The sequence below is a fragment of the Metopolophium dirhodum genome, chromosome 3 (assembly GCF_019925205.1).
Source record: "Metopolophium dirhodum isolate CAU chromosome 3, ASM1992520v1, whole genome shotgun sequence".
Classification (NCBI taxonomy): domain Eukaryota; kingdom Metazoa; phylum Arthropoda; class Insecta; order Hemiptera; family Aphididae; genus Metopolophium; species Metopolophium dirhodum.
In genome coordinates, this window is record NC_083562.1 from 30,284,858 (window position 1) to 30,306,067 (window position 21,210).

The 21,210-nt window shown below is 28.8% G+C and overlaps 4 protein-coding genes across 4 annotated transcripts; 3 read left to right on the forward strand and 1 right to left on the reverse strand.

The window, feature by feature from the left end:
• The first annotated feature begins 1,115 nt into the window (after positions 1-1,115).
• LOC132940623 (uncharacterized) lies at positions 1,116-1,873 on the forward strand. Its single transcript, XM_061008341.1, has 2 exons — positions 1,116-1,229; positions 1,385-1,873. The coding sequence occupies exons 1-2, from the start codon at positions 1,116-1,118 to the stop codon at positions 1,871-1,873; spliced, it is 603 nt and encodes a 200-aa protein (XP_060864324.1).
• A 693-nt stretch (positions 1,874-2,566) lies between these two features.
• On the forward strand, positions 2,567-6,502 carry LOC132940810 (short-chain specific acyl-CoA dehydrogenase, mitochondrial). The gene is made up of 9 exons (XM_061008573.1): positions 2,567-2,842; positions 2,988-3,154; positions 3,924-4,033; positions 4,120-4,271; positions 5,030-5,218; positions 5,304-5,447; positions 5,508-5,635; positions 5,718-5,813; positions 5,873-6,502. Exons 1-9 carry the CDS (start codon positions 2,803-2,805, stop codon positions 6,080-6,082), a joined length of 1,236 nt encoding a protein of 411 aa, XP_060864556.1. The 5' UTR covers positions 2,567-2,802; the 3' UTR covers positions 6,083-6,502.
• Positions 6,503-6,918: 416 nt separating this feature from the next.
• Positions 6,919-13,596, reverse strand: LOC132940811 (malate dehydrogenase, mitochondrial). Its single transcript, XM_061008574.1, has 7 exons — positions 13,332-13,596; positions 12,730-12,927; positions 11,135-11,302; positions 8,247-8,372; positions 8,032-8,169; positions 7,741-7,932; positions 6,919-7,323 (listed from the first exon to the last, which is right to left on the reverse strand). The coding sequence occupies exons 1-7, from the start codon at positions 13,389-13,391 to the stop codon at positions 7,192-7,194; spliced, it is 1,014 nt and encodes a 337-aa protein (XP_060864557.1). The 5' UTR covers positions 13,392-13,596; the 3' UTR covers positions 6,919-7,191.
• LOC132940812 (protein mono-ADP-ribosyltransferase PARP12-like) lies at positions 8,892-11,128 on the forward strand. Its single transcript, XM_061008576.1, has 4 exons — positions 8,892-9,057; positions 9,725-9,845; positions 10,023-10,275; positions 10,337-11,128. The coding sequence occupies exons 1-4, from the start codon at positions 9,044-9,046 to the stop codon at positions 10,507-10,509; spliced, it is 561 nt and encodes a 186-aa protein (XP_060864559.1). The 5' UTR covers positions 8,892-9,043; the 3' UTR covers positions 10,510-11,128.
• Positions 13,597-21,210: the final 7,614 nt, after the last annotated feature.

Sequence of the window (21,210 nt, forward strand, 5' to 3'; positions counted from 1 at the left end):
TGTCGAATGCGTTTTGTACCTACTTATTATTTTGTTTGATAAATTATCATCGTCGTATTGTCGCCCTTTGTGCAAGACGTTATATTCGTGATAAAACCGAACTGAAAATTAAATTAAGGCTACGAAGTACGAACGTATAACGCTTTTTATTGCTACTAGAGTGCAGTCGTGATTTCCATTAATTATTTTCTGAACAGGCGTACAGTCGTAATGTTCACGGATATGTTAATTGAATAATATTGGTACTGCACTACTATAAAAAAAAAAAAAAAGTCGCGGAAACGAAATATGAGCGCTGGTACCGCGACCCGTTGTTTTTACCCACTCTTACGGCCAATGACTCTCAACATAATAAAGCTGTCGTGCAATATAGCTACGCGCTGTACCTACAACTGTATTGTATTTGAAAAGTGAGCGGTTTTTTTTTTTTTTTTTATTTATTTGTAAAGTTTTCCTGACAAAATCATCTAAACTTAGTTGACAAAATTTTTTTTTTGGCTATTTATAAAAAAGATATTAACATAATTATAATGTAATAATTAACTAGGTTGAAGATAAGCTACTTTAGGACATCGTGGGGACGACCACGTTTTAGTCTTCGATTGATGGGACTGACATTTAACCCGTAATGCAGTGGACCGTTTGCTTTGCGTAGATGACAGAAGAAACTTGCGAAAAGTGAGAAAAGTGAGCGGTAACAATATTGTAACCGTCGAGTTACAGATGGTGTCCCTCAGGCTGCAGGAATTCAAACTATAACATTCCAGACCCTCTTTTGTAGAGATATAATTAGGAGGGGGATTTAGATTATACCAGCCACCTTATATCTAGTACATTTTTTTCCTGGTCTATCGTTTACACACCCTGTTGTCGTAAACACGTATTTCGTGCGCGCCGTGTAATAGTCATTGAATATCATAGTACGTTTGTTTTAAAACTTAAAAATTTCGTTTAAAGATACTCATAGTCAGAGTAAAAAAATCATTTTTAGTGTTTATAATTGTATTAAAATGTGTTCGGAAAAAAAAGATTTGGATTCAGATATTTTTAAAAGCGCACAAAAAATTGCTGCTCAGGCTTGTGGTATTTCGTATATAACTGTGCGGCGTATATGTATGGAGGCGAAAAAATCTTCAGTGGATAGTGATGAAGAAGTGCAATTTCAATCACCTCGTAAATTGTACAAACGTGCAAAGAAATGCTCCGAGCTGGACGATTTCGATGCTGATGTAATCCGACGGATCGTACACGAATTTTATGAAAGAAATAAATAGCTGACTGCTTTTTCAATTTTAAGCGAAATTAAAAAAAAATTACCACATTATGAAGGATGCGGTCAGGTCGGTCAGAAATTTTGTTAAAAAATTTAAAATTTACATTTAAGAAATGCAATAATGGCCGCAAAATGCTTATGGAGCGAAACGATATAGTCGCTTTACGATGTAAATTTGTACGTACAATGTGTACACTCAGACAGAATGAAGATATCCGACCTGTGGTTTACCTAGATGAAACCTGGGTAAACCAAAATCATTCAAGGTCTCATATTTGGCAGAATAATGAAGAAACTGAGGGATTTAAAATACCAACCGGCAAAGGAGGTCGCCTAATAATTACTCACGCTGGACCATCGCATTTTGGGTTCATAGAGGGATCGAAATTAGTTTTTAAATGTCAAGCTGGAAATTCTACTGACTACCATTCGTCTATGAATTCAGATATGTTTAAACAATGGTATGTAGATATGCTAAAACTACTTCCCGAACCATGCGTAATCGTTATGGATAATGCACCCTATCATTATATGTTGGTAAACAATCATCCAAAATGTAATGCTCGAAAAGCTAAGGTGCAGGAATGGCTGAAAAATTAAAATATTAATTTTTCACCTTTGGAAACTCTAGCCGAACTACGCGGACGTGTGAATTTGTTAAAACCGACATTTAAAAGGTACCAGCTAGATGAAATAGCACGTTCAATGGGCCATGAAGTAGTACGACTGCCACTGTACCATTGTCAGTAAACCCCACTGAACTTATATGGGCTCAAGTAAAAGGCGAAGTGGCAAAAAATAATTCAACGTTTAAAATGGTGGACGTCGAAAGACTCACTCGCGAGGTATTGGATTTGGTATCCAAGAGTGACTGGGAAAAATGCGTCAAACATGCTGAGACAATCCAGGATGAAGATTATCAGAAATAGATACTAATAGACAGTCTATTAGAACCGGTCATTATAACTTTTCAAACTGACGACAGTGATTTTGGCAATGACGAGGACAGTGAAGATGACGTTCAAACACTTATTTAAAAATTACTATTTTACTATAATATACTTGTCTTTTATTATTTTTTCCGTTGCAAATATTTTTTAATTGTTTGTATGATAAAATGTAAAATAAATTGATAACCAATAAAAAAAAATCCTATAATTTAAATAATAAAATAATACCTATATAAGTTATTTGATCTATTTTAAAAAAAAGCGGGCTTTTTGTTTCAAAGATTGATAACCACTACTAATAAACTGCCGCTTGGCGCATGACGGTCAGCGCTCATTTTTCGTTTCCGCGACTACTTATAAACTACTTATAAACTACTTCATATTAATATTATAGCAATTAGCAGCTCATTCGGCCAGTCAACTTGTACGATTGACTTTCAAACTGCATCACATCCACTGATCCACTTCTATATATGCCCCGACTCGTCGTGTATACTGTGTTGCTATAGTTTATAATAATAATAATATTGTCTTATTATAAATTTGTTTGAATCAAAAACAAAAAAAAAAAGAATCATCATGTCGAGTTTAAAATTATCTTCTTTTTTGACAATGCCAGGTAAATGATTTATAATTTTTTTTTTCTCTCAATATTTTAATCGAGTTAAGGTCGAATTGATTAATACAAAATAAATAACATAGTTTATAATAACCTTTGAATACTGGTGTATTAAGTCTAATATGTGTATTGTTACATTGTGTAGGGGTGAAGTTTGCTCTGAATGGCGTCGCGAAAAGGTCAATAGCATCTATGTCATCTTTGTCAGAGACTCATCGCTTGTTGTATAAAACATGTAGAGATTTTGCAGAAGGAGAACTAAAACCTATTGCAGGCAAAGTGGACAAGGAACATTTATTTCCCGAGAAACAGGTCTGTGCCTTGTGATAAATGTTTGACTTTAATACCATTAGGTAATATGTAGGTATCATAAATCTGCAGCATTGATAAATTTGGTAAATTAGTAGGTACTTACAATCTGTTAGTAATATAATTTAATGCAATGAAATTTATATGGAAATAATCTTACACTATACCTATATTATATGATGCAAAGTCCATATGGTCTATTTCATAACTTTGTTTTGAAACTGCATTTGTGTTGATCAATTATATAATATCGAAAAAAAAAAAATTAACGAAGTAGGTTCATTTATGCCATAGAAATATTATAGATAGTTATTTATTTTGTTATTCGCATTATGAATGTTTAATGTCCATATGATAAATACTCCTACTAAATGTGATGATTATACGGCTTATATTATGTAATTGACAGCATTTGTATTTGTATTTACATTCTAATATTCTATGTTGATGTTAAAAATGCATTTATAATTGAATTCAAAGGTTATTGTTACATTTCAAGTACAGTATTGTTGCAGTCATTTGCTCAGATTATTTATACCATGTAGACAAGATTAGTGCAGTGGATTGATAGATAATATTTTAAATATCTATATAAGATAAAATGTCATAATATATTATCTATAGGCTATATAATATAAGTTTCGTATAATATTGACTAGGTATATTGTTAGGAAATTGTAATATTATAAGTATATAGTGATAAAAATAAATTTTTCAACATGCCATGTTTGAAGTGTTTGTTTACATTGAACTATATTTTTATGTAATTCAGATTAAAGAAATGGGAGAACTGGGATTAATGGCAATTGATATTCCAGAATCATTAGGCGGTACTGGTCTTGATTATTTAGCATATGCTATTGCAATAGAAGAAATTTCTAGGTACATTAAAACCACATAAGAATATACCAACTTATTATTACCCCTCTATCCTATATTTGAATGTCAATATTTTTGGTTTATTTTAGAGGTTGTGCATCAGCTGGTGTTATTATGAGCGTGAATAATTCTTTGTACCTTGGCCCAATTAATAAATTTGGAAATGATCAACAAAAAGAAGAGTATATCAGGCCTTTTACAACTGGTGAAAAAATTGGATGTTTTGGACTTAGTGAACCAGGTAAATAAAACATTTATTGTTGATTTAAATACACAATATTATGTTCGAGAGATTGATTTTAGACAGGTTTAAATAAATGATTTATTATGTAGAAGCAATCAAATTTCATAATTTATTTAATTTTATTGTCGAATGATTTAATCAGTCGATAGATATAGTTATTGGTATTTAATGTTTTAATAAAAATAAACAATAGTTATAAAATCGAAATAATTATTTGGATCGTAATTCAGGTTAATAGTTCAACCTTTTATAAAAATGATAGTAATTAGTAATTACTAATACTAATTTAGATTGAACATGACCTTTAACGACTTATTTATCATTCTTGATTTAATATATTATTTTATCTATAATTGGATGAGATTTGATTTACAATGTTTCTATTTTATCAAACATCAACAAAATGTATAACAATGTTGCAGGATCTTACTGATATAAATTACTGAAAAAAGTGTAAACCAGTGTTTCTCACCCTTTTTTTTACAACGAAACCTTAATTGTAAAAGATCCATAAAAATAATTTTTATAAATAATAATAATATTGACCTAATAGTGAAATATAAAATATTATAATACAGTGTAATATATTAATATTGTATATTGTGTTTTTTTTTGTTTACAAAAACTGTATAATTGATTGCAAATATGAACGATTGATTATATAAATATTAAGTATTTAATCATCTTAGTTTTGATTACTAATTCAAGTGCAAAATGTTGTACTATCGATTATAGTTTTTAAATATTTTTTTAAGGTAATGGAAGTGATGCTGGTGCAGCTTCTACTATGGCGGTTAAAAGTGGATCAAATTGGATTTTAAATGGCACCAAATCATGGATTACTAATGCTCATGAAGCCAAAGCATCAGTCGTATTTGCGACTACCGACAAAGCTAAGAAACACAAAGGAATTAGTGCATTTTTAGTAAGAAGAGAATATCCAGGTAATCATTGTATTTTAAGTATAATATAGATGTTTAGAGATTCATAAATGTATGGTATGAATGATGAATTTACATTTATTCTAAGGGTTTTCACTGGGTAAAAAAGAAGATAAACTTGGCATACGAGGTTCGTCTACTAGTAATTTAATATTTGAAGACTGTTCAATTCCAGAAGGAAACATCTTGGGTGAACCTGGTATGGGATTCAAAATTGCAATGATGACTTTGGGTAATTTTATTATTATTTTTTGTTTATATTTATTGTTCTAAAATAAGTACACTATTTTAGATGCTGGCCGCATCGGGATTGCTTCTCAGGCATTAGGAATAGCGCAAGCATCTCTCGATGTTGCTGTTGAATATGCAACCAAGAGAATTGCATTTGGCGCTCCTATATCTAAACTGCAAAGTATTCAGGTATTTATTAGTTTTTAAAAATACTGTTACTAATATTGAAGTTTGTATTTGAATGAAAAATACCATACATATTTTTTTGTAGAATAAAATTGCTGATATGTCTTTACGAGTAGAAAGTGCAAGACTGTTAACATGGAGAGCAGCTGTTTTAAAAGACGAACACAAACCATACACAAAGGTTCATAGATTTAATTACATTTGTTAATTTAAAAAATGAAAATGATTTTTCCTCTAAAGGAAGCAGCAATGGCCAAATTAGCTGCGTCCGAAGCAGCAACATTCAATGCACATCAGTGTATTCAAGTGTTGGGCGGTATGGGTTATGTTTCCGACATGCCTGCCGAACGGCACTATCGCGATGCTCGGATAACAGAGATTTATGAAGGAACGTCTGAAATACAGAAGCTTGTAATAGCCGGAAATGTATTCAAAGAGTATAGCTCTTAATAAGTTATTAGTCATAAGTATTAATACTGATATACTGTTACCAAATGATTCAAGTGTACTCTATACGATTTTACTGATGATGTTTTGACTGAATTTTTCCAAATTTAATAGTTTGAATTTGTATATCTATAGAAGTTTAAATTATATTTATTGAAAATATTTTAACATATATTATAATCGTTTCAACTCATTAATTGTTAAGATCAATATTAAAACAAAACTCAATAATATTTTAAATACTATATTTTTGTATTATTTTAAATCTATTCAATTAAAAAAGGAAGTTGGTAACAAAAAAATTACACACATATATATAAATAATTAATATACTATGTCCATCATAAATTGATGACTAATTTTTAAACTGATATTTGTGTGTATCTAATTAAATAAAAATAAATTATAATTTTATTTTCTTGATTTTATAATTGAATATTTTGTTTGATAAATATAATATATTTTTTAAATAAATTAGTGTGTTCAAATGGTATATATATATTTTTCAAATATAATTCCTCATTTCTATAATTTATTTTGACGACAAATTACTTTTGGTTACTAATTACTAATTAGTATGTCACTTTTTTTTTATGCAATTGTACTCTAGAATAACAGTTTTTAAACTGGCCCACAGCGCCATCAGTGGTTCCAGCTATGAAAACACCACACATAACATCCGTGTGCAATAATGTAGTTGTTAGGTTCACATAGCAAAATCGAATAAAAAAAAGAAACTTATTCGAAAGAAAACTGGGTTAAGCAGTTGGTGTATATCCCAACAACATTTTTGCAATCATTGCAGAGATGAGAATTCAAACAAAAATAACAAATTGTAATATGTTTCAGTGTACCTAAATATTATTATTTATTATGTAAACTAGCATTTATCGTGACATAGTTTATAATATATATTAAATAACGAATTATGTCTAATTTTTATAATTTAATTTCGAGTAATTTCTTAAATCTTGTACATAATAATATTCGGTAAACATAAGATTTTGTCATGTAGAAGAGAGGGCACAATTTCAATCTAAATACTTTTAAGTAGCAGTACGTTGTAAATAATACAATGGATCGGAATTATAGTAATCTATTTATAATGACATTTATTTGTAGTTCTTGCCAAAGTCTGCTCCTTTCTTAATGTTGGAAGCCAATTCAGGTAAGGCAGCCTTTAGTAATTCTTTTTCAAAATCTGACAGATTTCCCATGCCAAAGTTCTTTTCAATTCCATTTTTCTAGAAAAGAATAAAAGCAAAAAATTATACACTGTCGATGGTAAAAGTAAAGCTCTTAATTGCCACTTGGATGAAGATTATTCAGCATTAACTTAAAAAAAAAAAAAAATGAGTAAATTGAATATGTTTATTCTGATATGATAATAGTTTGATGAGCGCAGAAAAATATGATTGTGTAACACCTATGTATACATAAATATGCAATATTGCAATCATGAAACTGTTATCTTAATTTGTACAATATTATTGTATGTACCCAACAACAAAACAATTACGTTAGATTTGACTGGCATTCAATTAAATTAAATATTTTCTGTTCATGAAAAAAAAATATAAACATATTGTTGTGGACGATAAATTCCTATGAAAATTATTCAGAATGAAATATAACAAATAATAATACAAGTATGAAATTACCCCAATAAGAACTGGTGTACTGAAGTATGGTGAGTCGGTCACTGTTGATTCTACGAATGAGCATTCTACAACATTTGATTCGCCAAGAATCGCTCTACACATAGAAGTTGTAAATTTGGCGCCTGCAAATGCCATGGACAGGGTTGCAGAACCAGCTCCAGCCTTAGCTTGTACAACTTCAGTACCTGCTTCCTGAAATAAAATAAATATAATGCAATTATTATAAAAAATGTGTAAAAAAAATTAAGCTCAATAAGCCTAATTAAAAAAAAAAAAAGAAACATCTATTACTTGAATGCGTTTTGTAAGCTTCACAAGCACATCATGATCAAATTTCACTTGAGGTGTACATTGAGATATTAAGGGAATTATTGTTGGTCCGGAATGTCCACCAATAACAGGAACATTCACATCGGTAGCATTAAGACACTTAAAAAAATAGGTATTTATTAATTATGTAATACATCAAATATATAATTCAAGTTATATCAATATTCAATATTTACTTTAAGTTCAGCAATGAATCTGTTTGACCGAACAATATCTAATGTAGTCACACCAAATAACCTTTTTGGATCATAAACATTAAGCTTCTTCAATATTTCTGCAGCAGCAGGTACAGCACTGTTGACCTAAATAAAATATACAAATATACACATTAAATAAAAATATCTTTGAACTCACTGTTACTAATGCTAAGTAGTGATAAACAAAATCAAGTATAAAATATAAATTAATAATGAACTGAACACAAAGCAGCAATGAAAATATAGCCATTATATTTTATGATATAAAATATTTTCCAACTATTGTGTACATATAAGAGAGGTTGTAATATTTATAAATGAGTTAGCAATTTTTATTGTCTAATATTAAACATTACATGTTAATTATTATTTATATTTTGAACATGACTGAAATGATAAATTAAATTATTTGAATACACAGTTCATAGTTTGTCAAGTCTTGTTGAGACATTAGACATATTAACTTAAATATTGATAGACAATGATATAGAATACTATTTTCTATCTACAAAGTAAATAAAATATTTTTATAGTAATTATAAATCCATTAAAATCTACAGCAAAGAATTTTACCACAATTGTATTTAGATAATAAATCATATAATGAATTATGAATATGCAACCTGGAAATAAACTGGATTAGTAGCTAATAACGCCACAAGAGTGTTGGTTGATTTTTATTATAAATTAATAAAATAATTATAATTCTTTAAGAAGTCTTACTGATCCCAGTTTGGAATTAGTTAAATATCTACAAATCGATCAAAGTAATAATAATGCCTTTAGATTGGTAAGTATCTAATTTATATAAAGCATTTTGAGAACCGTGTATATTTAAATTGTAAACTAAGAGAAGAAGATTTTTATTTATAAGTTACAAAGTTTGTTAAAAAGACGCCAAACGTGTTGTCCCTGTGACCCTGTCTACACATAGCAACACTAAATTCAACAGAACCAATTTTGTGTTGTCAGTTTTAATATTAGAGTCAATTGACTCATAATCAGACTTGAAGGTAAGAATATTATCTAGTTTAACTTTATTGACTTTTATTGATATATTTAAATTTTAAAACGAGTTATGATGATATAAAAATTGTAATATTTTACATAGTTATGACACAATTTTAAATTAAACTATCACTATCAGTAACAGATAATATTCTTACCTATAAGTTTAATAATAGGTAAATTATTCATTCCAATATTAAATTTAAAGACACAAAATTTATTCGCTGAACTTATATTAGCTATGTTGTACGTTGTGTAAGTTTGTAAGACAGAGACAATATTATATACGGGTTTACAGTCCTCTTAAGCAATATACTAGATGTTGGTTTAAACAAAAGCACTTTGGAATTTGCACATATCAATTAATTTTATATAATATTATAATGTACACACAATAAATTATATTATTAGTACAATAGAATTAACATTGTACCTATAATCTTATTTAGTGATTTTTCTCAAGCATCACCATTGGTAAAAGTTTACCAACAAAGTGTACTTGAAGATTATGACTATAATAATGACTACAAAAATAGATCATTGTTCGTGGGTATAAAATCATCTTTTAAAGTAAGTATTCCAAGTAAGCATCAATTAATAAAGACAAATAAAATAGTAAATATTGCTCAAACTAGTTTTCATCTGGAAAGTGATTTCATAGTTTAGATGATAATATTTTAATAGACATAATAGGTTTATGTATATCGTAATGAGTATTAACATACCAATATCATATGGTGATTATAGATTCTCAAAGTGAAAAAAGTGAACAACCCTCAACTTTATGGTATGTATTTATTATGGAAAGAGGAATTAAAAGTTGGCAACAGCTATCAACTGAGGGAGAGAAAATTATATCATGCAACTTCACCAACAAATGCTTTGAGTATTTCACAGAATAATATTGACTGGCGTAAGACATATAGGTCGAGATTTGGAATTGGTGCTTGTTTTTCAACATGTCCTGAATATGCACACAGACATTCAAGTTCAGATGGAGGTATATCAAATTAATATCATATCAGATGGATTTTAAACTTAAATTTTCAAATATTTTTTAGCATTTATGATTTGCAAAGTGCTAACAAAGAAAATAGAAGTGGTAGATGTCAACTATGACTTGGATGTACCGACAAAATGTGAAAATGATACTTCTTTGAGTAATACAGGTAAAGTATATGTTAAATATGATGACAACACTTTTTACCCAGAGTTTATTGTTTATTATCGTTAGTACTCTAAATATAATTCAATACTTTTTTTAAATTTATTGAAAAATAAAGATAAAAAAAAAAAAATAGAATATCAGTACTTTTAAATACATAAGTACAAAATAACATTTTTGAAAACTTCTCAAAATGTTAACACGACTAGAAGAAAAGGTTGGGTAAGAGATTCTGAATAAAATATTTTGATTATAAATAATTAGGTAAATACTAACAATAGTTTTTGTACTAATATACTTAAATTCAAAAATAATACACTACATTTATTACTTAAACAAAATGTAATTATTATAATTATTGTTAGACATTCACAGTAATTAAATACAGACTAAGGTCATGTTTTTTTTTATTTATCTGGTAAAAACTTATTTTTTATGTTGTATGGTTAATTCAAATATACCTAATAGGTATATACTTATTATTATTATTTTTAACTCAAAACAGAACTAGTATTGTCATAAGAATTAAAAATTTAAAACTGAACGCGAAAATTACCACTATAAATTATAAAACAAATGTTTAATGACAAGGTTTTAGTTTTAGGTATAGTTTATTATCGACTTATTACTTTACAATAAGCTTAAGTATTCTCTATACTAAACAAATAGTTCAATTATAAAAGTAAGTACTTACTGGATTTGATATAATTCCAACAAGAGCATGAGGACTGACTTGTCCAATAACCTTAATAATATCGCATACAATTGAAATATTTGTATTGAATAAATCGTCTCTTGTCATACCAGGTTTACGAGGGATTCCTGCAGGGATAATAACTACATCGGTATCAGCTACTGCATCCTAAAAAAGGCAAATACATAAAAATTAAAATGTTATTAAAATAAAATAAGTATATTAATATTAATAGTTAAAAATAAATTATACCAAATTTAAAGATTGACACCTTATTACCTAACACAATTTAGGAAGTAAAAATTTGGCAATCAAAACATTACCTTGAAACAAATAATGATTTATTTTTAGAATTTATTAAATATGTTACTGCCAAGAACCTAAGATATTGGCAATAATATATGCAAAACTAAGGACAATGTGTTATTTATATACTAAACATATATACAATCCCTCACACACAACATTTTTCAATAACTATAGTATTATACAACAAATTAGAAGGTAATTAAAAACTAAGTAGGTGGAATGCGGAATAAAACGTTCTGTAAATTTTATATCCATAAAAATAATGGGCTATAAAATAATTTATATACAATTTCAAAGACTTTAGTACCTATTAACTAAAATGTATTTCAGTTTATTAAACAAAAATGGTTATTTAAAAGACTAAATGTACAGGTTCCAAGCTGCTACTAGTCTCTGTGACAGGCCACAGAAACTGGTCTGCCACGGAACAGCCTTATAAACGTAAAATCATGACTATACTGAGAGCAGTATATGTTGTGGCTGACCGCTATGGGTAGTCACAGCTTAGAAACTGTTCCTTTACTGATAAGTACATAATTTTTCATGATTAAACAAACTAATTTCTAAAAAAAATGTAAAAATGTTAAAAATAATTGGAATTTCAGTAAAGGAACAATAAGGTAAATTTTTAATTGTATTATTATATTATTTACCTAGATAATTGCAACTTTTTTTATGAAATGTTGTCATATAATTTGAAAATTGCAACGACATACAAATAGTACCTATCTATAAATCAATATTATATAATAATTTTCTTAATCGTCTTAAACATAACATTATATTTTTAAATTGTTTTTCTAATATAATTTCAATCAAATCTTTTATTTGATTTTAATTTAGCATAAAGAGATATTAATTTTATGTACATTATTTTGTTGGTTAATATAATTTTAACAATCTTTACATAATGTTAAGTGATGCAATATTATTAGCAGGGCTATCCACAGATCATAAAGGTCATATTTGATTAGGGATGGAGTATTATGAATTTGAATTCTTTTTAAAGACTTAAAACCGGGTAAATATAAATTAGTTTTGGATTAAAATAAATTATAAATCAGTACCTACCTACCAATAAAATTATTTAATTTTGTATATTTGATATATTTTTACTTTATAAGTGGGTTATTTGTATGTATGTTATTAATTATAAGTGCATATTTCACCAATTTATGCCAGCCAAAATATACTTTTTTACTTGTTTTTTAAATTAGATAATTTCCTGATTACTAATTAGGTACCAACCATCTATTAAATACTAATTAATTCATAAATATACACACTTTTAAGCTGTCCAAACCAACATGACTGGTTACATTTGAATTGGTATCCATGTGACTTAGATCAGCAACCACACCTGGAGTTACTGGAGCAATATCATATATAGCTAAATCTGTGATGAGTGGACTTTGTTTTAACAACAACGACAGGGGTTGACCAATGCCGCCTGAACCTCCACATACTGTTACTTTTAAACCTTTCTATAAATATATCAAAGCACAAACAAATATTTTAAAAGAATACGAAGATAAATAGAAAAATAAATAAATAAATACAAACCACATGTATGAAATAAAATATTTATCAAGATTATAAAAAATATTATACAACATATTTCTCTGCAAAATACATACTTTGAAGTACCTAGGTAATAAGTTAAAGTTAATTCAAAATGATTTGGTGCAGTCATGGGCGGTATTGTACACCCAACCCAATAAGGTAGAGATATAAAATAATATATTATTTATGTATCAAATACGAAGAATTATTGATTAAAGGACATTTAATATTATTAATCAAATTGCTAACACAATGATATTATAACAACTAAATTATTTCAAATGTGTAGTACCTAGGTATCGTAATAAAAAATGTAATTTATTACCTTTGAAGAATACTGTCTAGCTCCTTGGTTGATGATATTCTTACATACTTTGGAAAACATTTTTAATCGTAAGACGGAATTTAAATGTAATAACAAACGAATATAATTAATATTAAAAGGTAACTGCGAGTAGTGTTGTAACTTAGGTAGTTGTAATAATAAATAATAATACGTCCGTCGTCCGGTTAAAAACGTTTGAGGTAGACTCGAACGTAAGTACGTCAGTGGTCAGACGGCACGAAAACGAGAAAGAAGGAACTAATTTATAGAACCTAGAAAGATGGTCGGGGGCTTCGATATTTTCCTTATCAGCAATGACGATTGACGTGGGACTACAACTGTACAACTACTGCTCTCTAGTAACTAGTTCACAAACTGTTATCACCATAATGATCGGTGATGTGAGCATATTATTATTTTTTTTTTATACACCATGATGGTCATTTTTACGAATTGATATTTTTAGTTAAACGAACATTTTTTTATAGATATTTGTAGAAAAAAAACTAAATTTCAAATTTCAAATGTACAAATTTGGGGAACTTTCAAATATCTGTAGATATTCGTTTTTGAGTTACGCTGAAAAACAAAATTGATTTTGTCAAAAACATGTTTTGCGTAAAAATTCCCGTTTTTTCTTATTCTTTTTTTCCCCGGCGCTATTGAAAACTATCTTGAATTTTCAATTTTGACCTATATGCCTATTATCGAATGGACCAACTACAGGGTGCGGTAGTCAAATCCGACGATTTGAAAAAAAAAAAATAGAAAAAACAACTTTATATTAATTTTTTGCCAAACAAATAAAAATCACACAAGTGGAATTTTATGTTATATATTTAAAAACTTCATTTTTTAAAGATTGTGTCAGGCAAAATATGCCTTCCTTGGTTAGCCACACATATTATTACTACTACATATATAGCTTTACTTTTGTAATACGCTTTTACCGCGAACGCACGCTGTTCATTCGACCAATGCTCCATGATTACTAAATTCCGGGTATTTAAAAGCGATAAGAACACACCCGAAATCTCTACCACTTTAGTCACGCCAACCAGTTCATGTTAAAATCGTCGGGTTTAACTGCCGCACCCTGTAGTTTCACTTTCCACCAGAAAAGAGCCTGAAGATGAAAATCGAAGCATTATTTTGACTTCTTACCGTGTACTTATCTACCTACTACACAGACACAAATAATAAAAAAAAATCATTGTAAAATCAATACTCATAGCTCCGCTCAGAATCTAAAGGTACTTCATTATACAATTAAAGTTTTTTTCAAAAATATCACTGGAGTCCAATAATTCAGTAGGTACATTAACTAAGAAATTACAATCATCAATATGTGAAATTATCATCGGACAAAATTTGTTTGTAACTTGCAGTGATAAAATATTTTATATTCTACAATATTCCATGTATTCTGAAAATAACACTTTTCTGTCAAATAACTATATTGTCTATAACGAAAATGTTTCTATCAGAAAATCGTATTTAAAGATACTGTGATAATATAATTACATGTATCATCATTCATCAATAATTGGTTTATTAAAAATTTATTTAAAAAAAAATCAAAGCGTATTTAACTATTAAAGTAATTTAGTTATAACTACTTATAACACTAGTTAGGAAAGTTCACTCTGCGAGCGTAGGATGTCCATGAATTTGACCCACCCACTTTCTATGATAAGACCCAAACCAATACCAAAAGTTAGCAAATAGTTAGCAAATAATAGCAAATTTACTATAGAAGTTAGCAAATCATTATTGAGGCAGTTATAAGCATTATTTATTTGGGTGGGCCAAGTTCAGGTAACCCACCCACTTTGTCCGATCGTCTCCAAACAAACGCCGGTAGTTAGCAAACAGTTAGCAAATAATAGCAAATCAATTTTTGAAGTTAGCAAATCAAAATTCTATTTTTGGCAGATTTTAGAAAAAAAAATTCCAGCCCACACACTTTGTCCGATCGTCTCCAAACAAACGCCGGTAGTTAGCAAACAGTTAGCAAATAATAGCAAATCAATTTTTGAAGTTAGCAAATCAAAATTCTATTTTTGGCAGATTTTAGAAAAAAAAATTCCAGCCCACCCACTTTGTCCGATCGTCTCCAAACAAACGCCGTTAGTTAGCAAACAGTTAGCAAATAATAGCAAATCAATTTTTGAAGTTAGCAAATCAAAATTCTATTTTTGGCCGATTTTAGAAAAAAAAATTCCAGCCCACCCACTTTGTCCGATCGTCTCCAAACAAACGCCGGTAGTTAGCAAACAGTTAGCAAATAATAGCAAATCAATTTTTGAAGTTAGCAAATCAAAATTCTATTTTTGGCCGATTTTAGAAAAAAAAATTCCAGCCCACCCACTTTGTCCGATCGTCTCCAAACAAACGCCGGTAGTTAGCAAACAGTTAGCAAATAATGGCAAATCAATTTTTGAAGTTAGCAAATCAAAATTCTATTTTTGGCCGATTTTAGAAAAAAAAATTCCAGCCCACCCACTTTGTCCGATCGTCTCCAAACAAACGCCGGTAGTTAGCAAACAGTTAGCAAATAATAGCAAATCAATTTTTGAAGTTAGCAAATCAAAATTTTATTTTTGGCCGATTTTATAATAATTAGTGAAATAATAGCAAATTATTAATTATTATTTTTGCATTACTCTTTTATATTATTTTTAGATTATGAAATACGATAGTATCCATAATAAAACTCATATACTCATATACGATATTAGTTATTACTTATTAGGTGTAATTGTTAGTGTTTTATAAAATAGATACGTGTATGAGTATGAGTATGAGTAAACGTGTTGTGTTATTTTACCACCTCAATCCAAACTAGTGGTGAAGTGCTGAAGTCCCCAACAAACATTATTTGTGTTCCATAATCCTGTTTAATATTAATATCTTAGTCCGTTAATAGATTAACATTTGTCGTGTTCATCTTATTAGCAGTAACCACGATATGTGATGATACCAGAAGACATTAATCGTGTGAAAAAAACACAGACTACAGAGTGTGATGCATACACGATGATTGAACACTGGTTGATCATGATCCGGTCGTAGTGTTAGTTTGGATTGAGGTGGTAAAATAACACAACACGTTTTTTTGCTTTATGTCACTAATTAGTATATAATATTATTACAGCCAAATAATACACAGGCATGAAGTTCGTGAAAGTGATGTAGGTATTAACTATACTATTTATAACATGGTCAAATCCCATATAATGTAGATATGAAAATATTTTTGTAACCCCCCACCCATAAAAAAGGCTTATGCACGCTACTCAAGCAGATTGAGAATATTTTAGAAGTTGTCATATCACCAAGGATACGAAAAATCATACTCATACACGTATCTATTTTATAAAACACTAAAAATTACACCTAATAAGTAATAACTAATATCGTATATGAGTATATGAGTTTTATTATGGATATTATCGTAATTCATAATCTAAAAATAATATAAAAGAGTAATGCAAAAATAATAATTAATAATTTGCTATTATTTGCTAACTGTTTGCTAACTAACGGCGTTTGTTTGGAGACGATCGGACAAAGTGGGTGGGCTGGAATTTTTTTTTCTAAAATCGGCCAAAAATAGAATTTTGATTTGCTAACTTCAAAAATTGATTTGCTATTATTTGCTAACTGTTTGCTAACTACCGGCGTTTGTTTGGAGACGATCGGACAAAGTGGGTGGGCTGGAATTTTTTTTTCTAAAATCGGCCAAAGTGGGTGGGCTGGAATTTTTTTTTCTAAAATTGGCCAAAAATAGAATTTTGATTTGCTAACTTCAAAAATTGATTTGCTATTATTTGCTAACTGTTTGCTAACTACCGGCGTTTGTTTGGAGACGATCGGACAAAATGGGTGGGCTGGAATTTTTTTTTCTAAAATCGGCCAAAAATAGAATTTTGATTTGCTAACTTCAAAAATTGATTTGCTATTATTTGCTAACTGTTTGCTAACTAACGGCGTTTGTTTGGAGACGATCGGACAAAGTGGGTGGGCTGGAATTTTTTTTTCTAAAATCGGCCAAAAATAGAATTTTGATTTGCTAACTTCAAAAATTGATTTGCTATTATTTGCTAACTGTTTGCTAACTAACGGCGTTTGTTTGGAGACGATCGGACAAAGTGGGTGGGCTGGAATTTTTTTTTTCTAAAATCTGCCAAAAATAGAATTTTGATTTGCTAACTTCAAAAATTGATTTGCTATTATTTGCTAACTGTTTGCTAACTACCGGCGTTTGTTTGGAGACGATCGGACAAAGTGGGTGGGTTACCTGAACTTGGCCCACCCAAATAAATAATGCTTATAACTGCCTCAATAATGATTTGCTAACTTCTATAGTAAATTTGCTATTATTTGCTAACTATTTGCTAACTTTTGGTATTGGTTTGGGTCTTATCATAGAAAGTGGGTGGGTCAAATTCATGGACATGAGCGTAGGTACTAAATTCCCGATTTCAAAACGTATTTTAAGAAAACGCAATACTTTAGTTACTATTATTCTTATTCCAAGTACGGTTTAAAAATTATTTGCAGTTGACCTTTATCTTTTGGTACCTATTTTTTAATATTGGCTAGTCTGAATCTAGGTATATAATCTATAAGGTACTCCATAAATTATATACGATACCTACATAAATATCTTAATATCGACAATCGTAACTATGTACAACTGGTAACTAACAGACGGTCGAACACAACGGGGATATAATATGTTCTAATGACTTAAAAACTTAAACTTAAACTTATGTTTAAAAGTAAAACCTAAAAGTAACTTAAATTATGTTTATACATATTACTTACAATAAAATATAATTAGATTACCATCTAATTCCTTAAAACAATATTTTCGTTACAGTTGCGACTTGTAACTTATGTTAAGTTACTTCCCAACACTGATTGTAAGTACCGAAATTAACTTTTGTCATCAGAGTATACTTTTGCAAGTTCACCAAATTCCCATTTTCCCAACTTACCAATATAGTAGGTTATACCTATACCTACCCATTATAATAAATAATAAAATAATAATAATACTATTAAGGCATATGCATATCAATAACTTCAATGTTTTTTATATGATCAATCTTTCTTGGATCACTATAGATCTTAACTTGGAATTGACTTGTGAGTTGGGATAATTTTGAGAATTTCTTTTCACAAATATATTTAAATGTACAATAAATAATAATTATACGTCATAATTACAGGAATATTACTTATTACTTATTAGCAAATGACTAATATACATACACCCTGTATTTAAATTTAGGCATGTAAAATGGTAAAAATATAATTTTAAAGAAAAATGTTTTATTTAAACAATTTAAAATTAGTTACCTAAACAAAAAAAAAAATATTTTCAAAAAATTTATAGTTTTTTAAATAATGAGTGTCTCACGAACTTACGTTTCATATATCTACTAATTATAATATCTTTATATAATATAATATTTTTTTTCTGTCCATGAGTATGTCACCGAACTCCTGCTAAACGGCTGGACCGATTTTGATGAAATTGTTCGTGTGTGTTTGAGTTGGTCTCTGGATGGTTTAGATTTAAAATTTGACCCGGCAAGTCCAACCCGGAGAGATGATCCTATAAGGATTTTGAGTTTTACGATAGAAATCGAAATTTTTTTTTATAAATGGTTGTCATTGGTTACTCGGACAAACTAAATAAAAGCATGCATCAAATTCGTCCTGTTTATGGCGTACTTTATTAAACACCAGTGCTCAATAATTACCTGTTGGCTTGTACAGTTGTACCTACCTACACTTTAAATGTATTTAGAATGAACAATCAACAGAGAATTTTATAATACCCAACTTAAAAAAAATGTATTTTCATCCCTCGTCGGTTTCAACTTATATATTCTCGTATAATACAGAATATTATGCTGCTCTTTATCCGGTAATATTACACTTTAATTAAAGCTGTTACCTATACATTTTATCATTTATGGTCCATACAAATTTAAAGGACATCACAACAATAAAAACAAGTTCGCTAAGATTTAAAGTATGCCATTATCAAAGAAATATGGTGTGGGTCTTACACTTTAACATTAATTATTCAATGAGATACAGGCTTCTAAAAATATGCGTGTGACGTCAATCGTTTAAAGATAATAATATTTTATTTTTTTTTATGTAACCTTAAGTGTTTTTTGTGTTTACAACACCGGTGTGATTATAATTTTGATATACTTTCTAGTTTTTTTATAGGCGATAAAATTATTATGGTAAATTTGGTTTATATACGGCAATACAACGCGAGTCACGAACTCAATCATTTTACTTAATTATAATTTATAATATTATGTACCTATATAATAACAAGATATATTACATTTTAAATCACACCATCGTCTTAAGCGCATGAATATACTTTGGATTATGAAAAAAAGAAATTTTAAATAGTATCGTAAGTTATTAAAATCATTGTGTAAATCAAACTAATTTTAACTAATTTATTTTAATTGGACGGTTGCTCATTCGTTGGCTCTATGACATCACGCGGCTATTCATCAACTCTCATTATCTCGTTTAATAATAATTTTTTTTAACTTTATTTGGACTTCAATAAAACATTAATAAACTTAAAATTAAAAAACAAATTTGTGTTGTGATGTCCTTTAGACATTTAAAAATGCATGGGATTTTCATTTAATCTATTGATTTTGGCTTATTTACCACGCAAATTTTGATTTTTTTTAAATTCATGTTCTAGTGAGTTTAAATAAGTTAAGAACGATAGTGCAATCAAAATTGGTCGATCGTACTTGGTTTCGAAGTTACAGCATATTTTTTAATGTCACGGTTTTCCATTTTTTACGCACTTGCAGGTTCACACTTTATTGTCATTAATTTTGTAGATTATAGATATAGAAATTAACCTTTTTTTTTGCGGAAAGTACTTCACAATATTTTGTTTTTTGTCGAAAAATTTTCAGATAGCTGACAGATGTTCAAATATATGGGGAAAAATTTATATTTCCGCAATATTGCTTTTCACAGGCCGTAGCATTAAGTGTGTCAAAATCAAATAAAATAAAAAAATATACCATATTAAAGAGTTGTGCAAAGTCCAGAAATTATCGACAACGAAAAAATTTTAGATTATGAGCGAAGCGATGAATGTATTGATTTTACAATGATGTGTGTTTTTTTTTTTTATTTTTTTTTTTTGTGTCTGTCATCACCTTTTAGGACAGTAAAAGTGCTTGGATTTTCTTCAACAGTAACTTTTCTGATAGGAAATTGAATCTAGTTGATACTTTGGGGGGCCAACAGTAAAATTAGGTAAAAAAACTCAGTAATTTTCAAACGCGACGTGAAAAACAAAAGAAAAATTAAGGGAAAACGGGAATTTTTACGCAAAATCTGTTTTCGAGAAAATCGATTTTGGTTTTTGGTGCAACTCTAAAACAAATGACCGTAGGTACATGACATTTTGACTGAATGTTTATATTATCATTTTCTATACACCATAACATTTTCCAAATATTTTGACTTTTTTTGAGCTGTTTACAGACATTTTCAGTTTCCATTTTTTTAGTTTTTTTTTTCTATAAATATCATTACAATTTTATCTGTTGGGTAAAAAAGCTTGAAAATTTAATATAAGGCTCCTGATATATCGTTATTATAGCAGTTGAATAATATTAAAAATACATAAGCACAATTTTTTTTGATAAGCATTTAAAGTTCAAATTTTGACAAAATAATATCATCAAATATGCTTGGTAATATCATAGGCTGACTGACCGTTTTCGCTCAGAATCGTTTTTCTTATACAATGATATTATATCATTGAATTCAAATTTAACACCATCCATTACAGTGA